General features: G+C 37.6%; 1 protein-coding gene across 2 annotated transcripts in view; it reads right to left on the bottom strand.

The window, feature by feature from the left end:
- Positions 1 to 1157: 1157 nt before the first annotated feature.
- CCDC18 (coiled-coil domain containing 18) overlaps positions 1158 to 11518 on the bottom strand; it is a 100514-nt gene continuing 90153 nt past the window's right edge. The window contains exons 30-31 of one of the 2 annotated variants that reach the window (XM_046645104.1): positions 1844 to 1900; positions 1158 to 1353 (exon numbers count right to left, since the gene is read on the bottom strand). In XM_046645104.1, the coding sequence (XP_046501060.1) occupies positions 1886 to 1900 (15 nt within the window). In that variant the 3' untranslated portion in view covers positions 1158 to 1353; positions 1844 to 1885. Of the gene's footprint in view, positions 1354 to 1623; positions 1901 to 11518 lie in introns of those variants that run through there. The other variant, XM_046645103.1, reaches the window with a different exon arrangement.

Below are 11518 nucleotides of genomic sequence, written 5' to 3'. Positions count from 1 at the left end.
TCTCCTTCTTTTTCCAGACCAGTTGCATTGCTTCTTTGACCCACATGGTAGGAACATGGCTATCAAAAGCTCTAAAGCTTTGTATCTTACAGTGCAGGAATGCAAACAGATAGTGGAGTTAGTTTGTTCTCAGTTCTAGTTTCAAAATTCCTAAGAGAGGACTCTGGCCTTGCTTAAACTAAGTCTCTAACCCTGGATGAATCAACTGTAGCCAGGGATTACAGAGGCTAACAGATTAGAGCATAACATAGCTATTCCTATTGTGACTATATGAATCCAGTGGGATGTGGAAAAGAGCAAACAAATAATAAGTATGCACGATAAGGAGAAACAGCATTTTCTTGAGCAGTAAGCAGTATAAAGGTGGAGTTTTTGTTGCTGTTGTTGTTGTTATTAAGGCCAGGGAAGGGATTTTAACATGTTTATATGAACAGAAGAAGTCAAAGGGATGGATATAGGATAAGAAGTGGGATACTTAATCCTAGGGTTGAAGAGAAGGAATGAAATTTAGTGCACAAATAGAAGAATTAGCCTTGTAGAAAAACAGGCCTTTCTGAGATAGGAGGGAAGAAAATACGAATGCACACTGGCATAAGCAGGACTAGAAAGATGAAGGAAATTGAGGGAGATTGGACTTGAAGATCTCCTATGATGTGGCTACATTATCTCTTGAGAGTAGGGAAGATTCAGCAAAAGGAGCAGTTGAAAATAACAATAAATATTAATATACCTGTAATGAGGAAGCTAAAAGGAAAACTTTAAAGTTTGTCAAACATTGTGAAGAGTCCAACTCAGACTGGAAACTATAAATTTATAAAGGAGTCAGATGTACATTGTGACTCTACTCAGTAATGGTCGCTAGTCTATGAACAAGAACACATAGCACAAGGTAAAAAGACAAGGAAAAGGAAATAAGGGTGCTAGCTAAGGAGACTGAATCAGTGATTAACTCTTCGAGTTAAGTCACTAGTAGGTAGCAGTAAAGAGATAACTTTATTCAGCTCCTGACAAATAATTACAACTCTGAATTAGTGTTGTTCAAATGGTACTGTCAAGATATTAATGGCTTTAATGTTTATTAGAAAAGGTTAACTCCATATTATTTTCTAAGGATACATTTATATTCACTTACAAATTAAATATTTGGTCTAATGACATCAAATCTGAACTCTTGAGAGATTTTTAAATTTGAAGGTTTAAATATGTCATCTTAATTTTGCTGCATTATTTTATTCTACCATAAAGCTGACCATGTGTAAATGGAGTCACTAACCCAAAGTCCATCTCTTGATACTTGCAACAAACCAATTGCTTTGGAACGCATATTTGTGTCATTATGTTACACAATTCCACCTGTAAAACAGGAATAATAATAGTACCTACTTCACAAGATTGTTATGTAGATTAAATGAGTTAACAAATATAAAGTGCCTAGAAGAGCGCTCAATAAATGGTAAACTTTACTCAAAAAAAGCCAGCCATTATTAGTACGATTATGAACATGTGGTAGAATGACTTCTAAATTCATATTACTTATTTAAAAAATAAAGTATTACTAGAAAAATAAGCAAATAATAGGGCAGTCTGATTGAAAACATAAATTACTCAATGTACTTACTATGTGTTTTAACAATGATTTTTACATAAAAACAAAGACAAGGAAAGTGGCAAGTTTAAACCAAAACTAATGAATAAAATGAATTAATTTTCACAAAGTACAAGTAAGCTTTAGAAGAAAGACCTTTCTTTAAAAATACTGAAATATAAAATTTATTCAAAAGCAATAAAATAACAGCTTCTATGAAGAATGAACTACATATAATAAGTAAACACAGGACAGTACCAAAAACTCCATTTTTTTCATCACATCAAAATCTTCTTTTAATTACAAATTTTCTCCCTGGAATAATGCAAAATAATAGATTAATATTTGAAATATTCTTATATTTACTTAGCATTAAAGTCCACTATAATAATCAAGGGCAAATTTAAAGCAAGAGTGGAAAATATTTAGTAAATTGAAAAACATGAATCCTAAAAAGTCAATAATGGACCACGCAGATGTAAAAAGCAACTAATTCTGGTGGGGGTGGGGTGGGAAGGAGTGCAAGGTTACACTAAACTGATATAAAAAACAAAAACAGGGAACACAACAAGAATAAGATATTTAGATCTTACTGTCACATTATGGTTCAAATGAGGGCACAGTAAGGAAGACAGACGAAGGGCTACATGGAAAAAAGTCAATGAAAAAGCGAGAAGAGAGAAAAAATAGAGCAGAAAATGAAAAAGACAAAAGAAAAATATTTGCACAAAGAAGTACCACAACATGGAGAGGTAGAAAACTAAAGGGAAAAGGCCCAGGAGATTCTAAAAACACAAGTCAAATATCTTGTCACATCTTGGTCTTTACTTGGGCCAGGAATTTGAAAATGTTATCATGTCTCTATGTATTTACATGTACCTCTGCTTCATCTTGTTTTCCTCCATCTTTAATTGTTTTCCCTATAGCTGATGTTCTCAATTCTTATTTTTCATCTTATTATATGGTATACAGACCATATTTTATAAACTACTTTTCCTTTTTTGAAATAAGATGGATATAAATAATACTTCTTATAATTTCCTAATAAACTGTGAATTAGCTAATTATCAGTATTCACGGCACCTCCACTGCTCTAATTCAAAATAAGAGTTCTTAAAGTCTGTGAACTCCTTGAAACTGTATTCAAAATTGTGTGCATGTATGATTTTTTGTGAGTTTTCACTTGGCCTATGTGGTATTATACTCTCCTAATTTTTCTCCTATCTCATTGTTTACTTCTCACGTTAACTTTATTGGATTTTCAACTTCCTGAATGCTAAAAATTATTTAGCCTTACTAAATTAGGCTTAGGTTTTGGACTTATTTTTTCTCCTTCCACTAATTCCCAGCATTACGCCTTTAACTACCATCTATATGCTGATGATATCTAAATTTATACTTCACTCTCATACATCCAATCATTCATCATCTCCTCTTGAATATCTAATAGAAATCTCAAATTCAATATATCTAAAATGAAACTCTTGATTCTTTGTATGCCTCCAAATCTGCTCATCTTATAGGATTCCCGTCTCAGCAAATACTCAGTTACTCTGGCCAACTCTTCGCTCAATTACTCTGGCCAAAATCTTTGGAGTCTTCCTTGACTTCTATTTCACTCAAAACCTACAGCAAATTCTCTTGGCTTTACCTTCAAAACATATCCAGAAATTGAACCATTCTCAACACTTCCACATCTATCCTCCTGCCTATCCAAAATTGCCTGGATCATTACAAGTAGCCTCCTAGATGGTCTCTGCTATTGTCCCTTTATCATCAATTCTTCATAAAGCAGCCAAAGTGATCCTTTAAAGCCATAAATCAGATGATGTCACTTCTCTAAACAGAACTCTCTAATAGCTTCCCATCATACTTCAAATAAAATCCAAAGTTCTTACAAAAGCTACAAGACTGCTAGGGCACCCACACCCCACCCACTATCCCACCTCAAGCATCATCTCTTACCTCATCTCCTATCATTCTCCCTCTTGTTTACATCAAACCAGCCACACACCTCCTAGCAGCTTTTTCAACATGCCAGGCATGCTGCCACCTCAGGACTTTAGTACCTGTTGCTCCCTTTCCTCCATTGCTCCTGCTCTAGATCTTGGGACTTCCGTACTTCCTACAGGATTCTGATCAAATGTCACCTTCTTGTGAAGCCTTCCCTGACCACCAAATCTAAAATAGTACTCCTGTCACACTGTATCCTCTTACCAGCTAGCTTTTCTTCATAACACTTATTTCCAACTGGCATTAGAGCATATGTATAGTTACTTGCTTATTGATGGTCTGCTCACTAAAATGTAAGCTCGGTTTGGATAGGGTCTTGCTCATTTTTACATCTATAATCCCTGTGTACGGTATATAGTGGATGCTCAATAGATTCTGAATGAATCAAATGGCTCAATAAATAATACACAGTAACCACAACTGTAGTTTTAAAGATTAGATGAAAACAAATTTTATCAGGCTTTATAGAAGATTGCCTTGTTTATTATACCATCTGCCTTGTTTGCTATACACTTGAAATTTCATAATGTACAAATTTAGTTTTACCAATAAGAATATTGCTATATTTATACAGTTTTCTGCTTATAAATAGTAAGTTAAACTCTTTTTATTATTTATTTTTATTATTGTTAGTTTTTTATTGTGGTAACATCGGTTTGTAACATTATATAAATTTCGGGTGTACATCATTATATTTCAATTTCTGTGTAGGTTATATCACATTCACCACCCAAAGACTAATTACAATCCATCACCACACACGTGCCTAATCACCCCTTTCACTCTCTTCCCTCCTCACTTCCCCTCTGGTAACCACCCATCCAATTTCTGTCTCTATGTGTTTGTTGTCGTTTTCATCTTGTATTCATGAGTGAGATTTTATGGTATTTGACTTTGTCCCTCTGACTTATTTCGCTTAGCATAATACCTTCTAAGTCCATCCATGTTGTCACTAATGGCTAGATTTCCCCTTTTTTATGCCTTAGTATTCCATTGAGTATATACACCACCCCTTCTTTATCAATTTGTCCCTTGATGGGCACCTAGGTTGCTCCCAAGTCTTGGCTATTGTGAATAACGCTTCAATGAACATAGGGGTGCATGTATCTTTACGCATTTGTGTTTTCATGTTCTTTGGATAAATACGCAGCAGTGGAATAGCTGGATCATATGGTAGTTCTATTCTTAAATTTTTGAGGAATCTCCATACTATTTTCCATAGAGGCTGCACCAGTTTGCACTCCCACAAGCAGTATATGAGAGTTCCCTTTTCTCCACATCCTCTCCAACACTTGTTATTTCCTGTCTTGTTAATTATAGCCATTCTGACAGGCATGAGATGATATCTCATTGTAGTTTTGATTTTGCATTTCCCTGATAATTAGTGATGTTGAACATCTTTTCACATGCCTGTTGCCATCTGTATATCGTCTTTGGAGAAATCTCTGTTCAGACATTTTGTTCTTTTTGAATTGGGTTAGGCTTTTTGTTGTTGAGATGTATGAGTTCTTTATATATTTTGGATAGTAACCCCTTATCAGATATACAGTTTCCAAATATCTTCTTCCAACTGTTAAGTTGTCTTTTTGTTTTGTTGATGGCTTCCTTTGCAGTGCAGAAGTTTTTTAGCTTGATGTAGTCTCATTTGTTTATTTTTTCTATTGTTTCCCTTGCCCAGTCAGACATGGTATTTGACAATATGCTACTAAGACAGATGTCGAAGAGTGTACTGCCTATGTTTTCTTTTAGAAGTTTCATAGTTTCAGGTCTTACATTCAAGTCTTTAATCCATTTTGAGTTAATATTTGGGTATGGTGTAAGATAATGGTCTACTTTCATTCTTTTGCACGTGGCTGTCCAGTTTTCTCAATACCATTTATAGAAGAGACTCTCCTTTCTCCATTATATGTTCTTGGCTCCCTTGTCGAAAATTAGCTGTCCACAGATGTGTGGGTTTATTTCTGGGCTCTCAATTCTGTTCCATTGATCTGTCCGTCTGTTTTTGTGCCAGTACCATGCTGTTTTGACTATTATAGCTTTGTAGTATATTTTGAAGTCAGGGAGTGTGATACCTTGAGCTTTGTTCTTTTTTCTCAGGATTTCTTTGGCTATTTGGGGTCTTTTGTCATTCCACACAAATTTTAGGATTATTTGTTCTATTTCTGTGAAAAATGTCATTGGAACTTTGATAGGGATTGCACTGAATATGTACATTGCCTTAGGAAGTATGGACTTTTTAACTATGTTAATTCTTCCAATCCAAGAACATGGAATATCTTTCCATTTGTTTGTGTCTTCTATTGCTTTCAACAACGTTTTATAGTTTTCAGTGCACAGGCCTTTCACCTCCTTGGTTAAATTTATTCCTAGGTATTTTATTCTTTGGTTGCAATCATAAAGGGGATTGTATTCTGAATTTCTCTTTCTGCTACTTCATTGTTAGTGTATAGAAATGCAACTGACTTTTGTATGTTGATTTTGTATCTTGCAACTTTACCATATTCATTTATTATTCTAAAAGTTTTTTGGTGAATTCTTTAGGGTTTTCTACATATAAAATCATGTCATCTGCAAATAGTGACAGTTTTACTCCTTCCTTTCCAATTTGGATCCTTTTATTTCTTTTTCTTGCCTGATAGCTCTGGCTAGGACTTCCAATACTATGTTAAATAAGAATGGTGAAAGTAGGCATCTTTGTCTAGTTCCTGTTCCAAAAGGGATAGCTTTCAGTTTTTCCCCATTAAGAATGATATTAGCTGTGGGTTTGTCATATATGGCCTTTACTATGTTGAGGTACTTTTCTTCTATACCCATTTTATTAAGAGGTTTTATCATAAACGGATGCTGTATCTTGTCAAATGCTTTCTCTACATCTACTGAGATGATCATGTGCTTTTATGCTTCATTTTGTTAATGTGGTATATCATGTTGACTGATTTGCAAATGTTGAACCATCCTTGCATCCCTGGAATAAATCCCACTTGATCATGGTGTATGATCTTTTTAATGCATTGTTGTATTCGATTTGCTAGTATTTTTTTGAGGGTTTTTGCATCAATGTTCATCAGTGATATTGGCCTGTAATTTTCTTTTTTTGTGTTGTCCTTGTCTAGTTTTGGTATCAGGGTAATGTTGGCTTCATAGAATGAGTTAGGAAGCTTCCCCACCTCTTAAACTTTTTGCAAGAGTTTGAGTAGGATAGGTATTAAGTCTTCTTTGAATGTTTGGTAGAATTCACCAGGGAAGCCATCTGGTCCTGGACTTTTTTTACCTTTTGGGAGGTTTTTGATTACTGTTTCGATCTCCTTACTGGTGATTGGTCTACTCAAATTCTCTACTTCTTCTTGACCCAGTTTTGGAAGGTTGTATGATTCTAAGAATTTACCCATTTCTTCTAGATTATCCAATTTGTTGGCATATAGCTGTTCATAGTATTCTCTTATAATCTTTTGTATTTCTGAGGTGTCTCCTGTAATTTCTCCTCTTTCATTTCTGATTTTATTTATTTGAGCCTTCTCTCTTTTTCACTTGGTGAGTCTAACTAAAGGTTGTCAATTTTGTTTATCTTTTCAAAGAACCAGCTCTTAGTTTCACTGAATTTTTCTGCTGCTTTTTAAGTCTGTATTTCATTTATTTCTGCTCTGATTTTCATTATTTCCTTTCTTTCACTGATTTGGGGCTTTGTTTGTTCTTCTTTTACCAGTTCCTTTAGGTGCACTGTTAGATTATTTGAGATTTCTCTTGTTTGTTGAGGTAGGCCTGTAATTGCCATAAACTACTCTCTTAGAACTGCTTTTGCTGTATCCCATACATTTTGGCATATTGTATTTTCATTTTCACTTGTCTCCAGGTATTTTTTGATTTCTCCTTTGATTTCTTTGTTGACCTACTCGTTGTTTAGTAGCATTTTGTTTAATCTCTACATTTTTGTGGCTTTTTAAATTTTCTTCCTGTAGTTGATTTCTAGTTTCACACTTCTGTGGCCAGAAAAGATGCTTGGCATTATTTCAATCTTCTTAAATTTACTGAGACATGTGTTATGGTCTAATATGTGATCCATTCTGAAGAATGTTCCACAAGCATTTGAAAAGAATGTGCATTCTGTGGATTTTGGATGGAATGTTCTGTATATATCTACTATGGTCTAATGTGTCATTTAAGGCCAACGTTTCCTTATTAATCTTCTGTTTGGACAATCTATTCATTGGTGTAAGTGGAGTCTTTAAGTCACCTACTATTATTGTGTTACTGTCTATTTCTCCTTTTACATCTGTCATAATTGCTTTATATATTTAGGTGCTCCTATGTTGGGTGCATAGATATTTACAAGCATTATATCCTCTTGTTGGATTGTTCCCTTTACCATTATGTAGTGCCCTTGTGTCTTGTTATAGTTTTTGTTTTAAAGTCTATTTTGTCTGATATAAGTGCTGCTACATCAGCGTTCTTTTCTTTGCCATTTGCATGGAGTATCTTTATCCATCCCTTCACTTTCAGTTTGTGAGTGTCTTTAGGTCTGATGTGTGTCTCTTGTATGCAGCATACATATGAGTCTTGATTTTTTAACCCACTGGCCCCCCTATGCCTTTTGATTGGAGCATTTAGTCTGTTGACATTTAAAGTAGCTATTGATAAGAATGTACTTATTGTCATTTTGTTAGTTTTCCTCTGGGTGTTTTAGTAGTTCTCCTCTGTTCCTTTCTTCTTCTCTTGCTCTCTTCCTTTGTGGTTTGGTGGATTTATTTAGTATTATGTTTGGGTTCCTTTCTCTTAATTTTTTGTGTATTTATTACAGGTCTCTGGTTTATGATTACCATGAGGTCCATATATAATAACCTACATATATAGCAATCTAAATTAAGTTGATGATCTCTTTAGTTTGACCTCTTGCTAATAGCTCTATTCTTTTACTCCCCTCCTCCCATATTTTATGTTTTGGATACCCTATCTCACCTCTTTTTTTGTGCATGTGTATCCGTTACTCTCTTATCGTGGAAATAGATAATTTTAGTGCTTCTGTCTTTTGACCTTCATATTAGCTTCATAGGTGGTTGAATTGCTACCTTTACTGTATATTGGCCTTTACCAGTGACTTTATTGCTTTTTTTTTAAGATAATTTTTTATTCCTATTTGTGCTCTCTTCTTTTCCACCTAAATGAGTCCCTTTAGCATTTCTTGTAAGGCTGGTTTCTTGGTGATAAACTCCTTTAGTTTTTGCTTGTCTGGGAAACTCTTTATATATCTCCTTCCATTCTGAATGATAACCTTGCCCCGGAGAGTATTCTTGGCTGTAGGGTTTTTTTTTTTTGTCATTCTCCCCGAAGCCCCCTAGTACATGGTTGTATATTCTAGTTGTGAGTGCCTCTGGCTGTGCTACGTGGGATGTCACCTCAGCATGGCCTGAGGAGCAGTGCCATGTCCACACCTGGGATCCAAACCGGCGAAACCCCTGGCCACCAAAGCAGAGCGCACGAACTTAACCACTCGGCCATGGGGCCAGCCCCTCAGCTGTCAGTTTTTTCCTTTCAGCACTTTAAATATACCATGCCACTCCCTTCTAGCCTGTAAGGTTTCTGCTGAGAAGTCAGCTGATAGCCTTATGGGGTTTCCCTTGTATGTAACTTGTTGCCTTTCTCTTGCAGCTTTTGGGATTCTCTTTTTATCTTTAATTCTTGACATTTTAATTACAATGTGTCTTGGTATGGGCCTCTTTAGGTTTATCTTGTTTAGTGCTGTGTTTCCTATACCTGGATGTCTGTTTCCTTCCTTAGGTTAGGAAAGTTTTCAGCTATTATTTCTTCAAATAGCTTCTCTGCCCCTTTGTCTCCCTCTTCTCCTTCTGGGACAGCTGTAATACACATGTTAGTGTGGTTGATGTTGTCCCAGAGGTCCCTTTGCCTGTCTTCAATCTTTTTAATCTTTTATCTGTTCTGCTTGGGTCGTTTCCTCTAGTCTTTCATCCAGCTCATTGATCCGATCTTCTGTACCATCTCCTCTGCTGTTGAGTTCCTCTAGAGAATTTTTCATTTCCAGTATTGTATTCTTCATTTCTGATTGGTTCTTTTTTTATATTTCCCGTTCTTTTTTGGAGTTCTCACTGAGTTCATCCATTCTTTTCCCAAGATCAGTGATCATCTTTATGACTTTTAGTTTGTACTCTTTGTCAGGTAGATTGTTCATCTCTTTTTCATTTAGTTCTTTTTCTGGGATTTTGTTCTGTTCCCTTACATGGAACATATTCCTTTGTCTCCTCATTTTGCCTCTTTTTCTGTGCTTATATCTATGTATTAGGTAGGTCTGTTATGTCTTCCTATCTTGGAGAGGTGGCCTTCTGTAAGTGACGCCTTATGAGGCCCCACAGTGTGCTTCCCTCTTGTCACCAGTTCCAAATGTTCCAGGAGTATCCCCTGTGTGGGCTACATGTGTCCTTCTGTTGTGGCAGGGTTGCTCTTGCTGAAGATGCTAGGGGAGACTAGGCTGTCCCCCCGGCCAGCTGGTTGTAATGCTCAGCTGCATGTGGCCCTTCAGGCACTTAACTGGGCCTGGGAAGCCCCAGCACAGTTGGCTGCAAGGTCGAATAGCACAGTCAAGTTGCAGTTTTTCTGTTAAGTGATTAGGTCCCCAGCTTGGCTGGTTGCTAGGCTCAGGGGCTTACAATTGCTACAGGCCTCTGGCCCACAGGCTGTTGTCAGCTTACTCAGGATTGCAGCTGAGTGGGGCTGGCCCCAGGCATGGGAGCACCCAATTGTTTCAGGCTTTGGAATGTGAAGCCAATCCCCTAGGTGGCTGTTTGAGAAGCACAAGTCTGCTGCAGCTGACAAGCCCCACCACCTGCAGGGCCACATACCCTGTCAATACAGTTCTGCCCTGTGCACGTGCCCCGACCGACTGAAGCCAACCTGGTTGCCTCACTGCATAGGCCTCACACACTCTGCTAATGCAGGCTTGCCCTTTGTGCATGCCCTGCCCTATGGAGGCAGACCCACTTGCCCTGCTGCAGAGGTTCCAGGCCCCCTACTTATGTGGGCCCGTAAGTTGCCTGAGGGCTTGCTGGTAGGTAGGGCCAATCCCTTGGCTGGGCTGCCTGCCTTGGCTGAGCTGGATTAAATCAGTGCTCTAGCAGGTGGGGAAGACCCTGGGCTAACAGGCCAAGGGAAGAACTCCAGTGCCATCTGCCAGTGTCTGTGTCAGCATGTCTGTACTAGGTCACAGTAATGGCTACTGCCAATGTCTCAATCCCTGGGGAGGTCTTACCTCTCACCGAGATGCAGTCAGAGCCTATCAAGTGAGTCTCTTTTCACCAAACTGTGTACCTTTCTTTCCAGTGATTTTAGGTGGCTTTCCAAAACAGGTGAATTTGTGCATGGGCCCTTTAAGAGCAGGCTTTTTCCCTTCTATGACCAATAGCTTTTCTGGGGGTATTACTCATTACAGTTAATAGCCAGCAAAGCCAGATATTATGCCACTTGTCTCAGTTGTGCGGAGTCCAAAAGCTGCTCACTGTGGTAACACTTCTCTGCTGAGATCTCCCACTCCTCCAGGGAAGGCTTCACACCTTAAGATGGCCCCCAGACGGCTGGCTGGGAAGTGTCAGTGCCAGAAGGTGGCTTTTTTGTCTCCAGAAAGGAATTTCTGCCTCTCCCACCTCAGTCAGCACTGCCCCTTGTTGTGGGTTTTTTTTATCCACTTTCAGTTCTCTCTCAGGCAAAACTGTTCCAAGAGTAGTCGTAAATTTGTTGTGTCCATGGAAGGAGGTGAGTTCAAAGTCTACCTATGCTGTCATCTTTACAGTGAACTAAGCTCTTTTTTTTTTTTTTTTTGGTGAGGAAGATTGCTGCTGAGCTAACATCTGTGCCAATCTCCCTCTATTTTGCATGTGGGATGCCACCACAGCATGGCTTGATGAGCGGTGTGTAGGT

Source organism: Equus quagga, chromosome 18, assembly GCF_021613505.1.
Source record: "Equus quagga isolate Etosha38 chromosome 18, UCLA_HA_Equagga_1.0, whole genome shotgun sequence".
Taxonomy (NCBI): Eukaryota; Metazoa; Chordata; class Mammalia; order Perissodactyla; family Equidae; genus Equus; species Equus quagga.
This window is presented reverse-complemented; position numbering and strand designations above follow the sequence as displayed.